Source organism: Calonectris borealis, chromosome 33 (genome assembly GCF_964195595.1).
Source record: "Calonectris borealis chromosome 33, bCalBor7.hap1.2, whole genome shotgun sequence".
NCBI classification, from domain to species: domain Eukaryota; kingdom Metazoa; phylum Chordata; class Aves; order Procellariiformes; family Procellariidae; genus Calonectris; species Calonectris borealis.
In genome coordinates this window covers 114,555-136,361 of record NC_134344.1, presented here as the reverse complement: position 1 = coordinate 136,361, position 21,807 = coordinate 114,555, and the positions used below count along the sequence as shown (strand labels likewise).

At 60.6% G+C, this 21,807-nt stretch overlaps 3 protein-coding genes and 1 long non-coding RNA gene across 9 annotated transcripts in view; 3 read left to right on the top strand and 1 right to left on the bottom strand.

The window, feature by feature from the left end:
- The window catches only part of LOC142074137 (class I histocompatibility antigen, F10 alpha chain-like), a 62,825-nt gene extending 47,145 nt beyond the window's left edge, over window positions 1-15,680 (top strand). For both annotated transcript variants that reach the window (XM_075134604.1, XM_075134606.1), the window contains exon 8: window positions 15,419-15,680. In XM_075134604.1, coding sequence (XP_074990705.1) covers window positions 15,419-15,432 — 14 coding nt within the window. In that variant the 3' untranslated portion in view covers window positions 15,433-15,680. The remainder of the gene's footprint in view (window positions 1-15,418) is intronic.
- On the top strand, window positions 348-11,965 carry LOC142074148 (uncharacterized). The gene is made up of 4 exons (XR_012670542.1): window positions 348-426; window positions 1,193-1,882; window positions 2,688-2,771; window positions 11,180-11,965. It is a non-coding gene; the product is annotated as an uncharacterized LOC142074148 (long non-coding RNA).
- Window positions 12,049-15,680, top strand: LOC142074138 (class I histocompatibility antigen, F10 alpha chain-like). Its single transcript, XM_075134608.1, has 8 exons — window positions 12,049-12,150; window positions 12,873-13,136; window positions 13,915-14,190; window positions 14,268-14,540; window positions 14,622-14,723; window positions 14,878-14,910; window positions 15,208-15,240; window positions 15,419-15,680. The coding sequence occupies exons 1-8, from the start codon at window positions 12,087-12,089 to the stop codon at window positions 15,430-15,432; spliced, it is 1,059 nt and encodes a 352-aa protein (XP_074990709.1). The 5' UTR covers window positions 12,049-12,086; the 3' UTR covers window positions 15,433-15,680.
- A 561-nt stretch (window positions 15,681-16,241) lies between these two features.
- TAP2 (transporter 2, ATP binding cassette subfamily B member) lies at window positions 16,242-21,498 on the bottom strand. 5 transcript variants are annotated; one of them, XM_075134596.1, is made up of 12 exons: window positions 21,447-21,498; window positions 19,388-19,929; window positions 19,189-19,297; window positions 18,975-19,105; window positions 18,701-18,903; window positions 18,038-18,235; window positions 17,824-17,952; window positions 17,554-17,742; window positions 17,291-17,464; window positions 17,055-17,214; window positions 16,846-16,982; window positions 16,242-16,768 (listed from the first exon to the last, which is right to left on the bottom strand). In XM_075134596.1, exons 2-12 carry the CDS (start codon window positions 19,860-19,862, stop codon window positions 16,466-16,468), a joined length of 2,208 nt encoding a protein of 735 aa, XP_074990697.1. In that variant the 5' UTR covers window positions 19,863-19,929; window positions 21,447-21,498; the 3' UTR covers window positions 16,242-16,465. The 5 variants fall into 5 exon arrangements, with proteins under 5 accessions (XP_074990697.1, XP_074990696.1, XP_074990698.1 ...); XM_075134595.1 differs by lacking the exon at window positions 21,447-21,498 and adding an exon at window positions 20,970-21,224; XM_075134597.1 differs by lacking the exon at window positions 21,447-21,498 and adding an exon at window positions 20,607-20,630.
- Window positions 21,499-21,807: the final 309 nt, after the last annotated feature.

The following is a 21,807-nucleotide window of genomic DNA, read 5'->3' as shown; positions in this document are numbered from 1 at the left end:
GGGGCTGCTGGCCCCGCGGCAGCAGGGAAGGGGCCTGGAGCAACGGCAGCAGCCCCGGCTGCTGGCACCGGGGGTGCCCTGCACCCCGGGCGTCTCCCTGGGCGAAACGCGACCAAGCTCCCGCCCGAAGCGGAGCGCCTGGGCGAAGGCTACGGCGGCGCCGCGCCGGGAGGAGGGGCGAGGCCCCACCGCCCCCGCACAGCCGCCCAGGGGCTGGAACACCTGCGCCGCGACTGGCTGCCTCCCCCGCCGCTCCTGCTTCTTGCGCGCTGATTGGGCAGAGCGGTGGGAGGGCGGTGCCAGGCGTTGGCGGGCGGGCCCCGCCCCTCATTCCCCTCAGCGCTGCGCGGGCGCCGTGAGGGCGGCGGGAGCGGGCGGGTCCCCGCGGGGCGGCGGCGGCGGAGCTCGGGGCGGGCCCCGGCGCAGGTGGGGACCGGGCGGTCGGTGCTGCTGGGGCCCGGCCGCTGGCGGGGGGGGCGGGGGGGGGGTCTGTGGGGAAGGGAGCCTGGCGTGGCGCTCCCCGCGTCCCGCCGCCCCGTTTCCCGCCTCCCGCCCGGGGGCCGGTGGGGGAGCGGCCGCTTGTGGGCTCCCCCTTCGCGCTGTGCCCTCAGCCGTGGCGGGCTGGGAGCCGTGCGGAGTCAGTCGGGGCGGGGCAGCCTTTGAGGCGGCGGCGTGGCGGGAGCTGCTGTGCCCGGCCCCCCCAGCCCCCCGGGGTGAACGGTCTGCTGCGCCGCGGGGGCTGAGCCGGTGCTGTCCGTCCTGTGCCGGCAGCGGGAGGTGTGCGGGCGTCGGTGCGTGCGGGTGCCGCAGCAGCTGCAGCGACGTGTGGGTTGTGTGGGGGAGAAGGGGTCCTGCGGAGGCTTTCCTTTACCTGTCCCCCCTTGAGCTTCCCAGCGCGGGGGCTGCTGAGGGGCCCCAGCCCGTACCCCCTAGGAATGGGGGGGTAGGGTGACAGAACCAGAGGGGGTCTGGGCTGGAAGGGGCCTTTAAAGGTGATCTGGTGCAACCCCCGTGCCGTGGGCAGGGACATCTCCGACGAGATCAGGGTGCTCAGAGCCCCGTCCAAGCCGACCGTGAATGTTTCCAGGGACGGGGCATCTCCCACCTCTCTGGGCCACCTGGTCCAGTGTTTCACCCCCCTCGTCGTAAAAAATTTCCTCCTTAGGTCTAGTCTGAATCTACTCTCTTTCAGCTGAACTCAGCCCTCCTTGTGCTGTCGCCGCAGCCCCACTAAAGGATGTCGGTGCCCAGGCACCAGCTGGAACTCTGCCAGCTGAGCTGACTCTCGGGTGTGCAGGGGCTGCAGGAGAGCAGCCCTGCCCTCCTATCCCCTTCATCCTGTGAGCTCATCCATTTGTAGAACACAGGCGAGACCAAGCCTCGGTGTCTTCCGCTCGGAGGGGAGCGGGGTTTTGCAGTGGCTTTGACTCGGTATCCTTGACACGTCCGGGCCTGTAGCGCTTTGTGGGTTAGGGACATCGTGAGCCTCCAGTCTCGGGGTCTGGGGGCCGGCGCGGTGCCTTGTCCCAGCGGGTGCACCCTGTTCCTGCCTCCCTCTGCGGGTGCTGACGCTTCCTTCCTGCGTGTCCGCTGAGCTGGGACGGGGGATGCTCCCAGCCGGCGAATGCCTCGCGGGCTGTCCGGGAAGGGTGCGTGCAGGGTGGTGGGGAGGGTGCTGGCTCTGCTGGGGGCCAAGGGCCGGTCCCTGAGCTCGCTGACGCTGCGTTTGTCTCCCCAGGGGCTGGCTGGGTGCTGGGGACAGGCGGCAGCGTCACAGGTGGAGCAGGGACAGGGCAGGACTGTGGTGGCATCGCCTTCCCGAGCCTGGGTGTCACCGCCGGGCCACGGCTGATCTGTGAACGCCAAGGGTGGCTGCAGTCAGGTGACAGAATTAAACGTCCCGGTCTGCTGCGTCGTCATCGAGTTCTCTGCAGTCTCCCAAGCCGATGGTGCCCGGTGCTGTGGTAACACCGGGTCGAAGCCCGGCTTAAAAAAGGCTTCGCCAGCAGCTGGGATGCCTCGGGCGCCAGCCCCTGCTTATCCCCGCAAAGCGATCCCACGTTTCCCTTTCCCGTGGGACAAGGGGAAGAGGCGGATTCTGCGCCACCGCTGGGGACGTGGAGGAGCCCCTGGTCCTGGGGGTGCCTGGGGATAAAGGCGTAAGGACACGCAGGCTTCTGGGTGAGTGCAGGGCCACCGCTGTGGCCTGTGTGGAGGGGACAGTGTCCCTGTGGCGGTGTCACCCCCAGGGGCTGGGGCTGGCAAGGGTGCGGCTCCTTCCAGGGTGAAGCAGGAGGGTTCTGGGTTGGGTGCAGACCGAGGGGTTGGTGCCGGGCAGTGAGAGGTGCTTGTGGGGACAGAGATGCAGTTCTGGCCTTGGAGTGCCACGGGGTGCGGCATGGAGCCCAGGGCTCCCCGTCCGCGGTGCTCGGCTGGACCCCGAGCAGGGCAGAGGTGCGGCAGAGCAGGAACAACAGCGCTGGCCGGGCTGGTGAGCTCCTTCCGAAGCTTCTGGAGCCTGTTGGAGCAGCCGTTGGGTGGGAGCTGCGGCCATCGCAGGGCCGGTGGTAGCGGTGCGGGGCCGGGGCTGCCTGCGAGGCCGTCAGGGACCATCGTGGGGCTGGGCCAGTGAGTGGCGTGGGGCTGGCAGCAGCCCCCGACTGTTGGCTTCTCTCTTTCCTGCCCAGGAGCTCCTCTTGTGCCCAGGGGCTTGGGCTGCGGAGCCAGGGCGAGCGCCTGGAGTGGGTGGATGGCAGCAGCTTCCACCACGTGTGAGTCGTGTTGCGAGCCAGGGCCGTGGGGAGACCGTCCTGCGGTGGGACGGGCAGGGGCCTGGTGGGACGTGCCTGCTGGGGCTGTCCCTTTGCAGGCAGCCCTCGTCCCCTCCAGGTGCTTGTGACTTGCGGAAAACAGACTCCACAATCTGTGAGATTGTAAAGTAGGTATGTTTATTCAGCGCTGGGCAGCACGGGGGGTAACCCCACCAAAGTCGTGCGCGCCTCAACACGGTACTTGCCAGAAATATATACAGCGAAATGTTGCATATACATAATACGCCTATACATATGCATGACCTATCCCCGGTTTGTATTAAAATAAGCTTAAGACGTTATTTCCATGAGCCCCTCCTATCTACGCTTGCGCATTGCCTCCTGGTGGTGGTCGTCGGGGGTCGTGGGGATGAAGGTTAGTGGTTCCTCTTCGTCACCGCTAACAACCCCCGTCTTTGCGCAGACTCAGTTGTTCCTTGGCCTTTACCCAAATCACAGGGTTGGTTTCAACTGGCTTCGAACAAACTCCTGGTTCTTATCAGGAGCTGTTGTTGCGATTCCTCCGCCGAGCCTTACAAAAATGTTGCAACTAATGTACTAAGTCATTTCGCCCATAGTTTCAATTCTTTAATCACTCATCCCTTCTCGTTCACCCTTTCATTCCCCCCTTTTCTGAAGAGTTAGTAAATTCTTTTACTATGTTCGGTTTAACATAATGTTTCTTTATCTAGTGTCTTTTCGAAATATTTATCGGACTCCAGTCTACGTCGTAGTTGATTTTTCTTCCATTCACTGTAAGAGTCTCCTGTGTTTTTGAAACACCATAGACTACATCGAACTGTAATACAGAGAGCTATAAACATAACAATAATAATTATTATTATAATAAACAGTTGTCTAAGCCATGTTAAATTCGGTAACCAAGAGGTAAGTTTCTCCCATAGTTCCTGAAGGCCCCAAGATGTATCATCTCTAGTTACTTCATGGAAAAGTTTAGCTTGCTTCCAAATTTGAGATAGGTCCTTTTCCACTTGTCGCTCATGATTGATACATGTACAACATCGCTCTCCTATAACCGTACACAACCCTCCTTGCTGAGCGAACAACATATCCAAACCCAACCTATTTTGGAGAGTTACCTTACTCAGGGAGGAAACCTCTTCCTGGAGGGCTTTGATAGCTTCAGCGGTGCTATTACTTAAAATTTCTAGAGCGGCCGATATATTTACTAAAGCCTTCTCTAATTCACTTACTCCTAACCAGGGGAGAAACCACCTAGCAAAACTATGGAATCCAGTATTTCTTTCTATTAATGGATTAGCATTCCGTTTTCCTCTAAATTGTTTCATATAGGTTCGTAACAGTCCATTTGATCCCACCCAATCTGTAAGGTTTCGTTTAGTTTCAATATCTGGTATTATAGTTCCCATAGCACATTTACCTGCCCATCCCAGAAGCAATACTTTATATCCCTTGGATCCACAAATCCAGTACCACCCTCATCCAACTGGGGTGGGCCAGCCTTTGGGAGTAGTATTACTTCTTCGTCTAGTTTGTTTGCTAGCCCACATATTTGCACTTCCATAACTAATATACGAGGTGCAATTGGGATAATCTCCTACAAATTTCAAATTTTCACACCCTTTACTCGTGCGATTTCCCCCTATATTGCTCTCCATTCCTGTAATATTCTCTATTTGGCACCTGTGAACACAAGGCCCTCCTTGGGTATCGTTCCACAATGAGCTTAAATCAATCATCCAATTTAGGTTCTCTTGTCCAACGTCTATGTATTCTTTAAGGGACATGTTCTGAAATGCCTTGGTTATTCTAGAATCATTTGAGAAAATTGTGGCAATTACTGGATGACCACTACCTAGACTCTTTGGCAGGTGTGAACACATCCAGCAATTAGTCCAATTCATAACTCCAGCGATTTTATTATGGAGCTGTAAAAAGGTATTACTTTCCCACGTATAAACTGTTCTTGCCCATAGTCCTATTATATCTACGATGAATACCCATGAATACCCATTTTTCGTTGAAAGCGTAATTTTAGGGGCCCAGCTGGCGTTGATTTCCATAGTGACCGAGGGGCCTTTTTCACTCTGGTATGATGGATCCAGGCGCTCTGTTCTTCAATCTTGATTGCCGTGAAGGAGGTAAGGAGTACCTGGAATGGTCCTTCCCACTGTGGCTCCAAAGTCTTTTCTGTAAGAGACTTTATATACACATAGTCCCCAGGTTGTATGTTATGTACGGGCCCATCCAAACCCCTACTTCGAGTCCCAACCACATGCTTCTCAATTTTACTGAGTTGTTTGCCTAATGCCACCATATAGGAGGTCATGATTTCATCCCCAACTTGTGTAGACATCCCTTTCTGTATTCTATAGGGTCGTCCATACAAGATTTCAAAAGGGCTCAGTCCTTCTCTTGCTCTTGGCCTAGTTCGTATGCGCAAAAGAGCCAAAGGAAGAGACTGAGGCCAGGCCAAGTTAGTTTCCTGTCCCAATTTCACGATCTGCTGTTTGATTAAGTGGTTCATTTTTTCTACTTGGCCACTCGACTGAGGGCGATATGGGGTATGAAGCTGCCAATCTATGCCCAAATGGCGGCTAATTTGTTGTACTACTTTGGAGATGAAATGTGGTCCTCTGTCAGAAGATATGGTTGCTGGAACCCCAAAACGTGGTATTATTTCTTGTATTAATGTTCTAGTTCCCTCCCGAGCCTTGGCTGTTCTGGTAGGGAATGCCTCTGGCCAACCTGAAAAGGTATCAATCAACACCAATAAATATCGATACCCCCCTTTTCTTGGGAGTTCTGAAAAGTCGATCTGCCATTGTTGTCCAGGCCCGTTGCCTTTCCCAATTTGGCCCATTTCTGGTTTGGGGGTATTCTTGGGATTAATCTGGAGGCAAAGATCGCACTGTTGAGTTACTTGTCTCACAGTGGTGTATAGATTTCTGGCTACGATCTCTCTAACTAGATGTTTATATAAGGCTTCTGCCCCCCAATGTCTCTTCTTATGTTCCTCCCTTATCAGAGACCATGTTAGATAGGAGGGAATGATTAGTTTCCCTTGTGGGGTGAGAGCCCACCCCTCTTTATTATATGTCCCTTCTAAATCCGTAATAAGCTTTTGATCTTCTTTTGTATATTCTGGCTTACCTTCTAGGGAGATTCGCCCGTCAGGGACTAAAGCCCCTTCTGTTTTTACCTTTGCTTTGGCTGCCTGTTTTGCCTCTCTATCCGCCAGCTCATTTCCTCTTTCCAACTCCGAATTCACTTTCTGGTGCGCTTTAATGTGCATGATGGCCACTTTCTCAGGGAGTTGGACTGCCTCCAACAGTTCCAGGATCTCCTCTGCATGTTTGATGTTTTTACCCTGTGTGTTCAGTAATCCTCTCTCCTTCCAGATTGCTCCATGCGCATGTACAACTCCAAAGGCGTACTTCGAGTCTGTGGAGATATTCGCAGCTTTGCCTCGGGCCAATTCCAAGGCGCGAGTTAGAGCAATTATTTCTGCCTTCTGTGCAGAGGTATTCATGGGCAAAGGCCTTGACTCTATTACTTCCTGACTGGTGGTAATGGCATATCCGGCATGTCTTTTACCACTTAGGACATAGCTGCTTCCATCCGTGAACCAGTTTTCCGTGTTTTCCATGGGACTGTCTCTCAGGTCCGAACGGCTCGAATATGTTGCTTCTACGGTTTCCAGACAGTCATGATGCACTGGTTCTCCTGTGTTTTTACTGAGGAAAGAGGCTGGATTGACAATGTTAGTGACTACAATCTCCACATCATCTTGTTCTACCATTATAGCCTGGTATTTCAAGAATCTTTGTGGGGAAAGCCAGTGTCCACCTTTCGCTTCTAGTACTGCAGATACTGTATGGGACACCAACACAGTCATTTTCTGGCCCAGGGTGAATTTTCGGGCTTCCTGGATGTTTAGTACTACGGCCGCGATTGCTCGCAAGCATCCCGGCCAACTCTTTGCAGTTGCATCCAATTGTTTGGAAAGGTAGGCAACTGCTCGTCGATACGGGCCCAGATCTTGAGCTAATATGCCTAGGGCAATCCCCTGCTTCTCGTGGGAAAAAAGGAAAAATGGCTTACTTGCATCTGGGAGTCCCAAGGCTGGGGCCGACATCAGGGCCTTTTTTAGCAGCTCAGAGGCCCGTATGGTCTCTTTGTTCCATTTAAGGGGTTTCTGCTCAGTGGTCGTTAGTGCGTACAGGGGTTTAACAAGCAGTCCATAGTTGTAGATCCACAGTCGGCACCACCCAGTCATCCCCAGGGAAGTTCGTAACTCCTTCACCGTTTGCGGTCTCGGAGTTTGGCATATTATTTCTTTTCGGGCCTGTCCCAAAGTCTTTTGTCCAGCACTGATTTCATAGCCCAAATAAATCACCTTGTGCTGTATTACTTGGGCTTTCTTCTTAGACACCCGGTACCCTTGGAGCCCCAAGAAATTTAATAGACTCACCGTCCAGGTGATACAATCATTCTCTGTTTCGGTGGCAATCAGGATACCATCCATGTATTGTAGCAGTTTTCCCTTTTCAGACGGGATTTCCCATGATTCCAAGTCCTTTGCAAGCTGATTGCCAAAAATCGTAGGGCTATTTTTGAATCCTTGTGGCAACACCGTCCAGGTGAGTTGAGTCTTGCGACCGGTTTTGGGGTTTTCCCATTCGAATGCAAATATTTTCTGGCTGGCTTTATGGAGAGGGAGGCAAAAGAAGGCATCCTTCAGGTCTAAAACAGTAAACCAAGTCAGCTCAGGCGTTAATACAGTTAACAGAGTATATGGATTAGCCACTACGGGGTAGAGATCCTCAGTTATCTTATTTATAGCCCGTAGGTCCTGGACCACCCAATATGAGCCGTCGGGTTTACGGACAGGTAGTATGGGAGTGTTAAAGTCAGATTCGCATTCCTTTAATAATCCCAGTTGCAAAAATTTTTCTATTATTGGCTGAATTCCCTCCCTGTCCTCCTTCCTTAGGGGATATTGTTTGATTCTTACCGGCTGTCGTCCGTCTTTGAGCTTAACCTCAACAGGTGAAGCATTCTTTGCTTTCCCGGGCACATCGGTGGCCCATACCCCGGGATATACCTGGTTCATGATTTCTTCGCTGATTTTTCCTTCTGTAGGAACACTAGTTAGGGATAAACTCATTATTTGGATATACTGCTGGTCATTTACCTCCAGAGTAATTTCTCCCTTTTCAAATTTAATTATTGCACCCAATTGTTCCAATAAATCCCTCCCCAGAAGTGCTTTTGGGGAGTTAGGCATGTACAGAAATGTGTGGATGCCCCATTGTTTTCCCAGTTTATATCTCAGAGGTTCACAAAAATATGCCTTTTCACTTTGGCCAGTTGCCCCTTTTACCATGATATAGTCACTTCCCAGGGGCATCAAGGCTTGATTCAAAACCGAATACGTTTCCCCTGTGTCAACCAGAAATTCTACTTTCTTTTGCTCCTTCCCTAGCTGCATTATAACCAGTGGATCCGCTAGGGTAGATTCCCCCGGTTCCCATCAGTCCTTTTTCACATGAGCCACTATCCTCCTCTTCTGATTATTCCACTCCTTTTCCTTCCTTTTCCATTTCTCCGGACATTCATTCTTCCAATGACCAATTCTTTTGCAAAACGCACACTGATCTTTGCCTAGCCGCCTAGGTATCCTTTCTTCCTCTTCCCTAACAGCCGCTATTATTCTCCTCTGCCCTTGCCTATAACCCTCCTCTCTATTGCTAAACACTCTCCACGCTTCATCCAACAATACTTCCAAATTCCTGCTTTCTGTAGTGCGTAACTTCTGGAGCTTACGTCTAATGTCCCCGGTGGACTGACCTAGAAACAAAGAAACTAGCTGTTGTATCCCTACTTCAGACCCAGGGTCCAGTGGCGTATTATGGCGCATTGCATCTCTCAATCGATCCAGGAATTCGGATGGGGACTCAGAGGGACCCTGTTTCACTGCATACAAAACTGACCAGTTTATAGTTTTGGGGATGGCCCTTTCCATTCCTCTTGAGATCCACTCTTGATAGCCTTGTAGTTTTTCTATATCTGTTGATCTATTTGGGTCCCATTTTGGATCCTGGAGGGGGAAAAATTCCTTTACATCCTCTCTTGTGATTTTGTAGTGATCCTCAGCCAAATCTCCTGCTGTTTTTAAAATCAACTGCTTCTCTGTTTCCGTCATATATTCTAATAGCAGTTGTATGTCCCTCCAATCAGGGTTGTGCTGTTTTATTATAAACTGAAAATGCTTGGTTACCCCTATCGGATCACTCCTATAATCCTTTGCAACTTTCTTCCATTCCCCTAAGTCAGTAGTGGAAAAAGGTACCTTGATTAGCATTGTCCCACCCTCGGGTCCTACTGCTTCTCGCACGGGTGCCTGCAAGGCTGTCGGGACAGATTTCTTTCTGGTGCGGGAAGATACTGGGCTATCCGGGGGAGTGGAAGTTTCGTCCGAGTCCGCACCCCGTTCCTGTGGTCGAGGGGGAGGCTTAAACAGGTCAGTCAAGTCTGGCTCCGGTGCCTGATGGATTTTATTTACTTTAATACACCGATGCCCAATACTGCACGCCGAACAGCATCGTCTCAATTTACTTTCAGATTTTTTGTTATTTTCACGCTCAAGTGCAAGTACCATAGGGTCCTGCGGCAGCACCATCCCGCAGTCCCTTTGCCACTCCGGATGATTTCGGAGGGTGAAAAACATATCTGCATATGAAACTTCATCCCACTTCCCTTCCCTTCTTAAAAACAGCATCAATTGTAAGAGAGTATTGTAATCTATAGATCCATTGAATGGCCATTTAGCCTCACTTTCCAATTTATACAACGGCCACCATTGGTTACAATACTTAATGAGAGTCTTTTTACTTTCTGTCCCTCCAGTTCCAACAATATCCTTCCAATGGGCAAGCACACAGCCTAAGGGGCTTTTCTTCAAGATTTCCCTTTGAGTGTTACCCATTTCGTAACTCCCTCCTTATCCAATTCCCTCCTTCGTTTAAATATTCCCAGGGTTTGAGTCCAAACCACCGAAGAAGCGATCCCCTCTGTCTTGCTCCTTCATTAACATATAGAGACGTTTACAATCTTTCAATCTTTCCATACATTACGCACACATAAAGACAAAGACATAATTGCCAGCCGCTCTCCTCGCGAAGGTCACAAAACAAAACTCTGCACTCACTCCGCAGCTGCGCTGCGTCCCAAACACACAAATGGTTCTAACATAAAATACCCGGGCGTTTCATAGATAAAGCATACAATTCATATTCTGGCTGTTATCCCTCTGGCAGCTGCAAATATAAAAATAGCCCAACCGCAATTGCGGGGAGGTTCGCTTACCCTTCTCCTGCTTCTTATATACCAGTCATTAGCAGGTCCGTCCTGGTTCCCAACACTGGGATGCAGCGAAAACCTCGGATCCACTCGATCTACTCCCAGGATCGCTAGCGGCCGCTCTATCGGTCAGCGAATCCCCCCTATTACCGTGCAGGGTACCCTCCTACCATACGGGGACTATGCTGCACGCCAGATGTCTCTGCGCGATTTACCAGCAGCCCCGGCCACGCGTACGACTTACAGGCCCCTCTCCTAAAACATACCTTTCCTTTCCGCGGATTCAGGAGGTTCTTGTCTACTCCCAGGGTGAGCGGCTGGTAGTGGAGTCCCCTCTGAGGAAAGTGCTCGGGGCGCGCCCAGGGGCGTCCGCTCCTCAGCCGATCCCGCAGTGGAGCAAAGAAATCTCCTGGCTGGCTCGCCAAAACTGACTTGCGGAAAACAGACTCCACAATCTGTGAGATTGTAAAGTAGGTATGTTTATTCAGCGCTGGGCGGCACGGGGGGTAACCCCACCAAAGTCGTGCGCGCCTCAACACGGTACTTGCCAGAAATATATACAGCGAAATGTTGCATATACATAATACGCCTATACATATGCATGACCTATCCCCGCTTTGTATTAAAATAAGCTTTAAGACGTTATTTCCATGAGCCCCTCCTATCTACGCTTGCGCATTGCCTCCTGGTGGTGGTCGTCGGGGGTCGTGGGGATGAAGGTTAGTGGTTCCTCTTCGTCACCGCTAACAACCCCCGTCTTTGCGCAGACTCAGTTGTTCCTTGGCCTTTACCCAAATCACAGGGTTGGTTTCAACTGGCTTCGAACAAACTCCTGGTTCTTATCAGGAGCTGTTGTTGCGATTCCTCCGCTGAGCCTTACAAAAATGTTGCAACTAATGTACTAAGTCATTTCGCCCATAGTTTCAATTCTTTAATCACTCATCCCTTCTCGTTCACCCTTTCACTTGAGGGGACAACCGCTAAGCCGACGGTACCAGCGGTGCCTTTCCTTCTTGTTGCAGGACCCCGGTGCGGGGCCAAGAACCTTGCCTGTTCTTGGACGACCATGATCTCAGGAGTTCAAGGTGCTGAGGGCACCGGCCGTATCTCTGCGGCAAGCCCCAAGCTCTGATGGGAACCGCGTAACAGAGGTGGTGGAGAAAGGAAAGGTCCTTCCCCGTGCTGGGGACCGTGTTGGGTTTGCGTGGCGAGGTTTGGTAGCGGGGGGGCTGTGGGGGTGGCTTCTGTGAGAAGATGCCAGGAGCTGCCCCCGTGTTGGGTGGAGCCACTTCCAGCCGGCTCCAAGATGGACCCGCCGCTGGCCAAGGCCGAGCCCATCAGCGCCGGTGGTAGCGCCTGTGTGATCACGTATTTAAGAAGGGAAAAAAACTGCTGCGCAACCGGAGCCGGGAGAGAGGAATGAGACAATGTGAGAGATGTGAGATGTGAATGATCTCCCTGTCCTTATCTCGACCCAGGAGCTTTCCGTGGCGTTTTCTCCCTCTGACGAGTTGAGGAGGGGGAGTGACAGAGCGGCTGGGTGGGCACCTGGCGGCCAGCAAAGTTCACCCCACCGCAGCCACGCAGACGGGTGCTGAGAAGGGCTTCTCCTCTGAGGCCACGCAGGCGGGCGTTGTGAAGGGGTGTCTGGTGCGAGGGACACCAGGACTGGGGTGGGGGGGGGGCGTCGAGGGTACTGGGGGGTGTGCGGTCCCCTGTCCCCCCCCCTGCCCCCGCGCTGCCTCCGGCGCTTTCGCTTTCGCTTCTCCCAACCTGCGGAGCCGGGATCTGCCCGGCGCCAAGTGACGTCCGACGCGAGTCGGGCCGCCATTGGCGGGCGGACGGTGGCGGCGCCAATGGCGGGCAGGGGCGGGGCTTGAGCCGACGCCTGGGGCGGGTGCGAGTGCGGGGCCGGGGCGGAGCAGCGGGATGGGGCCGGGCCGGGCGCTGGGCCTGGGGCTGCTGCTGGGGGCCCTCGGCGGGGCGGCGAGCGGTGAGCGCGGGCGGGGACCCGGGAGCCCCCCTGGGCACCGGGACCCCCCTGGACCCCCTTTCCCGGGCACCGGTGTCCCATTGCCTGGGCACCGGGACACCCCCCCCTTAACCCCCTCCATCCCTGCGCACCGGGTCCCCCCTGGAGTCCCCTTCCCTGGGCACAGGGACCCCCCCGGCCCTCCCTTTCTGACCACCCCGGTCCCTCTCCGCGGGTACCAGCACCCCTGCTCAAGCCCCCCGCCCCGGTCCCCCTTCCCAAGACCCTGGTGGACCCCCCTTTCCCGGGCACTGGGACTCCCCCCCCACCCTGGACCCCCTTCCCGGTCCCCCGGACCTGCCCCGAGTCTGATTTCCTTGGTACCGAGCCCCCCCGGACCCCCTTTACTGGGCATCTGGCCCCCCCCCCTCCACACACCCCTCTTTCCTTGACACCCGGACCCCCCCGCACCCCGCTTTGCAGGCATCCCGGGTCTCCCAGCCCCCGCACCCCCCCTTTCCTTTACACCAGGTGCCCCCGGGCTCCCTTTCCCGGGAACCAGGACCCCTCTCCCAGACACACCTCGCTTCCCAGCACCCCCCACCAGTCACATCCCCCCTGAAGCTGCCCCCCACCCTGATGTGGTCCCCTGGGACCCCCACCCTGCACCCGGGCACCCTCACCCCTGTCCCCCCCCAAGCCCCGCTGCCCCCCACCTCTCACCGCACCCCGTGTCCCCGCAGGGCTGCACACTCTGCGTTACTTTCAATTTGCGGTGTCGGAGCCCAGCCCGGGGGTTCCCCAGTTCGTGGAAACGGGGTACGTGGATGGGATCCCCATCTCGCGCTATGACAGCGAGACGGGGAGGATGGAGCCCCGGGCGGACTGGATGGCGGCCAACGTGGACCCCCAGTACTGGGACAGGAACACCCAGAGAGCAAAGCGCAACCAGCAGATTGACCGTGTGAGCCTGGACATAGTGCAGCGCCGCTACAACCAGAGCGGGAGTGAGTGCGGGGGGGCTGGGGCTCCGTGGGGCTGGGACGGGCTCCGTGGGACAGGAGGGTTCCCAACCCCCCCAGGGTCCTGCCCTGCCCCCCGCTACTGCCCCGGCTTGTGCCGGCCCTTCCCTGCCTGGTGTCGTTGTCAGAGGGCTCCCAGCCCCCCTGTCCCCCAGGCCGAGGGGGTCCCGGCTGCCCTGTCCCAGCCCCCCAGTGCTTGGGATCCCCTGTCCCAGAGGCGGGGGGGCTTCTGGCCACCCCAGCCCAGCACATCCCCACCGCCACAGTGCCCAGGACCCCCATCCAGGACTGGGAGGCTCCTGGCCGCCCCGTCCCAGCCTCTCGCTGTCCCTGCAGCTGCTGGCTGCCCTGTCCCAGCCCCTCGCCATCCCCACGGCAGTGGAGACCCCCAGAAGCAGAGGGGCTCCCAGCCCCGTGCCCTCTCCAGGGTGCTCAGGCCCCCCATCCCAGAGCCAGAGGGGCTTCCCCCACCCCGTCCCGTGTCGTCCCCTCCCGCAGCATTTGGGACCCCTCCCAGCCCCCGGCTGTGCCAGGGTGCGGTGGGGCTGGGTGCCAGCCCAGCCACGCCCCGGGTGCAGGGGATCTGCATCGCGGCTTGAGGTGACACCCCGAGTGCTGGACGGGGGGCAGCTCTCGTGCCGGTGCCCGCTGCCCCCGGGCCTCACCCAGGGCTGGGGTGGGGGGTGCTGCGGGGGGTCCGTGCCCCACTGAAGGCCCAGGGCTGCAGCAGCCCCTCAGCCCCATCTCCCTGGTCGTGTTTCAGGGGCTCAAACGCTGCAGCAGATGTACGGCTGTGACCTCCTGGAGGACGGTAGCACCAGGGGGTTCTATCAGGGTGCCTTCGACGGGAGGGACTTCATCGCCCTCGACATGGACACGATGACGTTCACGGCGGCGGACGCGGCGGCACAAATCACCAAGAGGAAGTGGGAGCAGGACGGGACTGTCGCTGAGGGGTGGAAGCACTACCTGGAGAACACCTGCATCGAGTGGCTGAGGAGACACGTGAGCTCCGGGCAGGCCGTGCTGCAGAGGAAAGGTGAGGGCGAGACGGGGACCCCGGGGAGCGGCCGGAGCGGGTGCGTGTGCCGGCCCTCACCGCCACCCCCTCCCCAGAGCCCCCCACGGTCCGAGTGTCGGGGAAGGAGGCCGGCGGGATCCTGACCTTGTACTGCCGCGCTTACGGCTTCTACCCGCGGCCCATCACCCTCAACTGGCTGAAGGCCGGCGAGGTCAGGGACCAGGAGACCGAGCGGGGCAGCGTCGCGCCCAACAGCGACGGCACCTACTACGCCTGGGCCTCCATCGAGGCCCGCCCGGAGGAGAAGGACAAGTACCGGTGCCACGTGGAGCACGCCAGCCTGCCCGAGCCCGGGCTCTTCGCGTGGGGTGAGCCCGGTGGCCCTGGGCACGTGGAGCGGTGGCTGGGGTGGTTCCCCTTCCCCTCCTCACGGTCCTGCTCTCCCCCAGAGCCGGAGTCCAACCTGTCCACCATCGTGGTGGAGGTGGCTGTTGCCGTCCTGGCTGTCAGCGCCGTCGTCGCCGGATTCGCCTTCTGGATGTACAAATGGGGTAAAGCAGCGGGGCCGGCGAGGCAGCGGGGAGCGGGAGGAAGGCAGGGCCTGGGGGGCCAGGAGGGGCTGCGGGCACGAGCCGCTGCGCTCTGGGGAGCCCCCGAGGCTGGCGGCGAAGCGCGGTGGATGCTGATGCCTCTTTCCCTCTGCAGGGAAGGAGAAGAAGGGCTACGGCATGGCCTCAAGTGAGTACCGGGGGCAGGTCCGGCTCCAGCCGCTGCCCAGTGCCGGGGCGGTCTCGTGGCTCCGGTTTCTGGCCGCTGCCGGCACGTTCTGATCCCCCGTCCTCCCTGTGCTGCCCCATTTAAAGCCCCGTGGCGGGGACGTATGGAAGAGGTCATGTCTGGCCTGCGGTGCTCGCGGCACCGTCCTCCTCTGCCAGGGGCTGCAGCGCGGCCGTGGCTCCGGGCCGGCTCCTGGCACGTGCACCGTGCCCGTAGCGAGCCCGGGGCTGGCAGCTCACGGCTGTTTCTCTCTCGCAGGCACGGACGGGGGGTCTGGCAGCTCGAGCACAGGTACGGCGTGGGAGCGGGGGGACGGACGGGGTGGTCCCAGCTCTCGGTGCTCCCCCGTGGGACCCGCAGCCGGAGCAGCACCGGGCTGCGGGAGGGGGGCACCAAGACCCCCAGAGCAGAGAGTTGGGGAGAGGGAGGTGGCCCTGGGTGACACTGTCTCTTCCTCCCGTCCCTGCAGGGATCACCGCCTAACCGCTTGGCGAGGGGCCGGCTGGAGGAGGCTGGGAGCTGCCTGCAGAGAGCGCTTGTCCCGCTGCGCTTGCTGGCTACGGGGGTGGCTCTTCTGGCTGCGTGAACTTCCTATTCTCCAATGTTTTTTAAAATCGAGCACCACAATTATTACCTTTATTTTGTTTTTTTTTCGATTTTGAGATTGTAACTGATTTCTTCTCCCTGTGTACGTTTCCTGGCGCGCACAATAAATGCTGGTCCCCACCCTCCGGCGGGCTGTGCCTCCGCTCCCGGTGCCTGGGCTGCTCTCGCAGCCTCGGGTCGAGGGTTGTTCCAGCCCCCCCCCCCCCATCACAAAACACTTCTTCTGGCCAGTCTCCATCTCCCCTCTTTCAGCTCCCAACCACGGCCCTTGTCCTGTCACTACAGGCTTCGGTAAAAAGCCTCTCTCCCTCTTTCTGCCTTCGAGGAAAGCTGCAGCCGTCCAAGCCACCCCGCTGGCCCTCGCGATCGCTGCCTGAGAGACGTGGCCAGTGCTGTCTCCGTGCTGACTGGCTGAGGGTGGCCGGTGCCCTGCGGGGGTGGCTACAGCGATGGTGGCAGAGGCAAAGCCCTCTGGGCTGCTGGGTTGTGGCAGCAGGACCTTGCTGCTGGGTAGAGCCCCTGGCTGTAAAGGTCCCCGGTGTCGCTGTCCAAGAGCCCCTGGAGGGCACCAACGCAAGGAGCAAGCAGACCAGGCAGCACGAACTGGGGTGGTTCAGGTCGACCTGGACTGGGAACGTCCTCGTGAGCTCTTCACGGCTCGGTGGGCCCGTGTGACGTCGGGGGGGAGAGACACAACGTAGGGGTTGCGATATCGGTGGCTGTGATACCACGAGTGCGAGGCCAGCAGATCAAGTGCATCGCCTCGAGGCGAGCGCCACGCCCTTCCCGTGGTGGCAGTGACAACCGGAGGGCGAGCGTCTGGCTTCGGCGCCCAAGACCCCACAGCCACGCCGGGCTCTTCCCCCCGGCCCCCGTGACCCAGTCGGCTCCTCCCCGAAGCAATTCTGCTTTATTTTGTACAAATCTCTGTCCCGACGGGAGCAGCCCCCTCCTCCTGCCCAGCTGCAGAGGCAGGAACCGGCGGCTGCTCCCCGCAGCCCATCCCCGGGGTCTCTGGCCGCCCCGCGCTGGGGGAGCGCTGCAGCAGGTGCCTGTAGGGCCCCCGGCGGCTCCGCAGCTCGGCGGGCGTCCCCATCTCGACCACAGCGCCGCGTTCCAGCACCACGACGCGGTCGGCCGCCCCCAGCATCCGCGGGCAGTGGGTGATGAGCAGCACCGTCCGGGCCCCCCTGCTCCGCACCCACTGCTGCAGCTGCGGGAGAAGCCGGCACCCATCAGCACCCGCTGTGGGGCCGGGACCCCACCACCCCAGCACCTCCCCCTGCTCACCGCCACCTCGCCCTCCCCGTCCAAGGCGCTGGTGGCTTCGTCGAGGATGAGGACGGTGGGTTGCCGCACCAGGGCCCGGGCGATGGCGATGCGCTGCTTCTCGCCTGCCGAGAGCTGCCCCCCTTTCTCCCCCACATCTGCGGGACGAAAGGCCGGGGGTGAGCGGGACCCGGATGCCTGGGTCCGTCCCCCCAGCCCCCGGCACTCACCGGTGTCGAAGCCCCGCTCCAGTGCCGAGATGAAGCCCAGGGCGCCGGCAGCGCTGGCAGCCGCCCTCACCTCCTCCTCCCCGCAGCCCTCCAGCCCGAAGGTGATGTTGTCTCGGATGGTGCCGGAGAAAAGCACGGGCTCCTGCCCCACCAACGCCACCTGCCCCCAGGCGCAGGCTGAGCCCAGGCACCGCTCGGCGCAGTTGTGCTGCCCGCCCGCCCGCCGCTGCCCTCACCTGGCGGTGCAGGTAGCGGTGCTCGTAGTCCCGCAGCGGCACCCCGTCCAGCAGCACCTCCCCGGCCCCGGGCTCGTAGAAGCGCTCCAGCAGCCCCGCGCAGGTGCTTTTCCCGCTGCCGTTGAGTCCCGCCAGCGCCGTCACCTCGCCAGGGCGCAGCTCGAAGGAGACGTCCTGGGGGTTGGGGGGGTGGGGGTGCAGTGCTGGGTGCTCAGGGACACCCCCATCCCCTCCTTGGGGACCCCTGAGACCCCCGGCTCTACCTGCAGGACGAGGTGCTCGGGGCGGGTGGGGTAGGCGAAGGAGACGCGCTGGAAGGCGACGTGGCCCCGCAGCGTGGCGGGTGCCCGGGTGCCCCCGCTGTCCCCGGTGGGTTCCCGGTCCAGGTACTCCAAGATCTTGCGTCCGGCTGCCGCTTTGCTCAGCAAGTCGCCGTGGCCGAACACGAGCGCCTGCGCAGGACAGAGCCGCTGGCACCGGGGACAGGGACAGACGGACACGGGGCACGGGGACACAGGCGTCACTGGTCTCACCTGCACGTGGCGGCCAACTTTAGCCTGGTAGAGCAGGAAGGTGACGAGGCTGCCAGTGGTGATGGTCCCCTCGCGGAGCTGCCGGTGCCCGTGGCAGAGCACCAGCACCTGCATGGCCAGCTGCAGCGCCTGCAGGGACGGGGGTCAGCGGGTGGGGCAGGGGTGGGGGGACAGGGGTGCCCAGGCGCCGGGGTCCCTCCTGCACCCGCCTCACCCGCTGAACGAGGGTGAAGAGCGCCCACTCCACGTCCATCTGATCCTTCAGCCCCAGCCTCTTGGCCAGTGCCCGGCTGTGGCGGCGCTCCTCCTCCTCCTCCCCGGCGAAGGTCCGCACTGTCTCGATGGAGGAGATGGCCTCCTGCACCACCGCCGCCGTGTTGGCTGTGGCGTCCAGCATGGCTCGCTGCAGCGCCTGGGCGGGGGCAGCCGGATTCAGCGCCCACAGGGCGGCAACGAGACATCCCCACCGGCCTGGCCCTGCCAGCCTGTCCCCGCCATCCTGTCCCCCCCCAGCCCCAAAGCTCTGTCCCCACCCCAGGGTCCCCCACTCCACTGTCCCCAACCCTGCCGACCCCACCCCATCCCCACCATCCCATCCACAGTCCCCGCCGTCCTCACTGCTCCCATCCCCACCGCCCCATCCTGTCCCACCATTCCCATCCATCCTGTCCCACCATTCCCATTGCCACCATCTCGTCCCCCTCGTCCCCATCCCACCATCCTGTCCCCACCATCCCATCCCATTCGCATCCCCTCCCGTCCCCATCCCCTCCTGTCCCCATCCCCTCCTGTCCCCATCCCATTCCCACTATCCCATCCCCTCCCCACCATCCTGTCCCATCCCCACCATCCCCTCCCGTCCCATCCCCACCCCCACCTGGTACCGGGCGTCGTAGACTTTGCGCGCGGTGATGGTGAGGGGCACCTCCAGCAGCGCCAGCAGCGCCAGGCGGGGCGAAAGCCCCACCATGAAGCCACCCAACCCCAACACCGACACCAAGCTCCGCAACGCCACGTTGACGCTCTTCACCGCCTCGCACAGCAAGGGCACGTCGTTGGCCAACCGGGCGGACAGCTCGGCTGCGGGGACGGTGAGGGGTCAGTGGTGGGGTTGGGGGTGCTGGGGGGGAGGGGGCTGGGGACCCCCCTACCTGCCGGTCTCCCCTGGAAGAAGGCCAGGTCCTGGCGCACCAGGCGGGAGAAGAGCCGGTAGCGGGTGCTCAGTTTGAGCCGGGCTTGCGCCAACATGAAGAGACCCCCGCGGCAGCCGGCGAACAGCGACCTGGGGGCACGGACGGACACAGGGACCCCCCGTCAGCCCGGCTGTGGGGGACGGACGGGCAAGGGGGACACGGGGACCCCCACCTGCCCAAATCAGCGGCGAGGACCAGGCCGACGGTGAAGGCGGTGGGTCCGTCTCCGTGCCGGATGGCGTCCAGAGCTTTGCCGGTGCAATACGGCCCCGCGGTCTCACCTGGATGGGCACCAGTGGGGGGGGGTCAGGGTGGGAGGACGGCAGCAACGCCGGGACCACCCCCCCCCCACCATGTCCGCCGTCACTCACCCAGCACGGCCAGCGCCAGGAAGAGGAAGGCACCAGCGAGGACCGGCCACTCGGGCCACACCAGCGCCAGCAGCCGCCTCATGGCCACCGGCGACTCGGTACCCACGGCCTCGCCGGGCGCCGGCGCGGCCCAAGCCAGCAGCGCCGCGGCAGCCACGCCGTGGGTCAAGGCCAACCAAGTCGGTGCGGCCGTGGCCAGCACCACCGGTGCGGCACCGTACGGCACCAGGAGGCTCCGGAGGGTGAGGAAGGCGGCGGGGCTGAGGCTGAGCACGACGGCGGCTCCCCGGGGACCCCCCGGCGCCAGCAGCCGCTCGGCCGCCATAAATGCCGGCAGACGCAGTCCGGCTTCCAGCCAGGCGGCCACCGGGCCCAACTGCGCCAGCGCCGGGGCCAGCCGGGCCAGCATCGACAGCACCGCCAGGTCAACCAGGAGCAGGAGGCAGAACAGGCGGACGGCGGGGAGCAGCGCCATGGCCGGGGGTGCTCACCAGTAAAGACCAGTGCTCCCAGTGCAGCTCCCCTCAACTGTGCTCGGCAACCTAGGGAACTCACAAGTCAACACCAGTGCTCCCAGTTCAGGCCCCCCAGCCCCAGCCCGGATCCCCAAGACCCTGCCCACCACCCTGAGGTGCTCACCAGTCAACACCAGTGCTCCCAGTCCAGCCCCCCAGCCCCAGCCCGGATCCCCAGCACCCTGCCCACCACCCTGGGGTGCTCACCAGTCAACACCAGTGCTCCCAGTACAGCTCCCTCAGCTCCCCTGCACCCTACAGCACACACCAGTGCTCCCAGTCCAGCCCCCCAGCCCCAGCCTGGATCCCCAAGACCCTGCCCACCACCCTGGGGTGCTCACCAGTCAACACCAGTGCTCCCAGTCTATCCTCCCAGTCCCAGCCTGGATCCCTGAGACCCTGCCCACCACCCTGGGGAGCTCACCAGTCAACACCAGTGCTCCCAGTACAGCTCCCTCAGCTCCCCTGCACCCCACTCAGCACCCTAGAGCACACACCAGTGCTCCCAGTCCAGCCCCCCAGCCCCAGCCCGGATCCCCAGCACCCTGCCCACCACCCTGGGGTGCTCACCAGTCAACACCAGTGCTCCCAGTACAGCTCCCTCAGCTCCCCTGCACCCCACAGCACACACCAGTGCTCCCAGTCCAGCCCCCCAGCCCCAGCCTGGATCCCCAAGACCCTGCCCACCACCCTGGGGTGCTCACCTGTCAATACCAGTGCTCCCAGTCCAGCCCCCCAGCCCCAGCCTGGATCCCTGAGACCCTGCCCAGCACCCTGGGGAGCTCACCAGTCAACACCAGTGCTCCCAGTACAGCTCCCTCAGCTCCCCTGCACCCCACTCAGCACCCTAGAGCACACACCAGTGCTCCCAGTCCAGCCCCCCAGCCCCAGCCCGGATCCCCAGCACCCTGCCCACCACCCTGGGGTGCTCACCAGTCAACACCAGTGCTCCCAGTACAGCTCCCTCAGCTCCCCTGCACCCCACAGCACACACCAGTGCTCCCAGTCCAGCCCCCCAGCCCCAGCCTGGATCCCCAAGACCCTGCCCACCACCCTGGGGTGCTCACCTGTCAATACCAGTGCTCCCAGTCTATCCTCCCAGTCCCAGCCTGGATCCCTGAGACCCTGCCCACCACCCTGGGGAGCTCACCAGTCAACACCAGTGCTCCCAGTACAGCTCCCTCAGCTCCCCTGCACCCCACTCAGCACCCTAGAGCACACACCAGTGCTCCCAGTCCAGCCCCCCAGCCCCAGCCCGGATCCCCAGCACCCTGCCCACCACCCTGGGGTGCTCACCAGTCAACACCAGTGCTCCCAGTACAGCTCCCTCAGCTCCCCTGCACCCCACAGCACACACCAGTGCTCCCAGTCCAGCCCCCCAGTCCCAGCCTGGATCCCTGAGACCCTGCCCAGCACCCTGGGGAGCTCACCAGTCAACCCCAGTGCTCCCAGTACAGCTCCCTCAGCTCCCCTGCACCCCACCCAGCACCCTAGAGCACACACCAGTGCTCCCAGTACAGCCCCCCCAGTAGCCCCAGGCCCACCCGGTGCCTCCTACCACGGTCCCGCCGCGCCGCCTTTTGGTTTCACTTTCGCGGCCCCGCCCCCCCGCCCCTCGCCCCGCCCTCAGCCCCGCCCCGACCACGCCCCTTCACAGCGCCCGTCCTTCCCCGCAGCACGCGTCGCGCCAAACTGCCCCAGCTCGATCTGCCCGGCAACTGATGACGCCGCCCCCTCGGCCAATCACCGCCGCCCGCCCGGCTCTTGCCCCTCCTTGTCCCCCCCATTCCCCAGGGACCCCCCGGGCAGGGACACGGGGGATGGGGACCCCCGGGGACCCCCCGACGGTTCCCGGAGCCCGGTGCCCTGTGCCCCCCCAGTGACGCCCGGTACCCGGAGGGACCC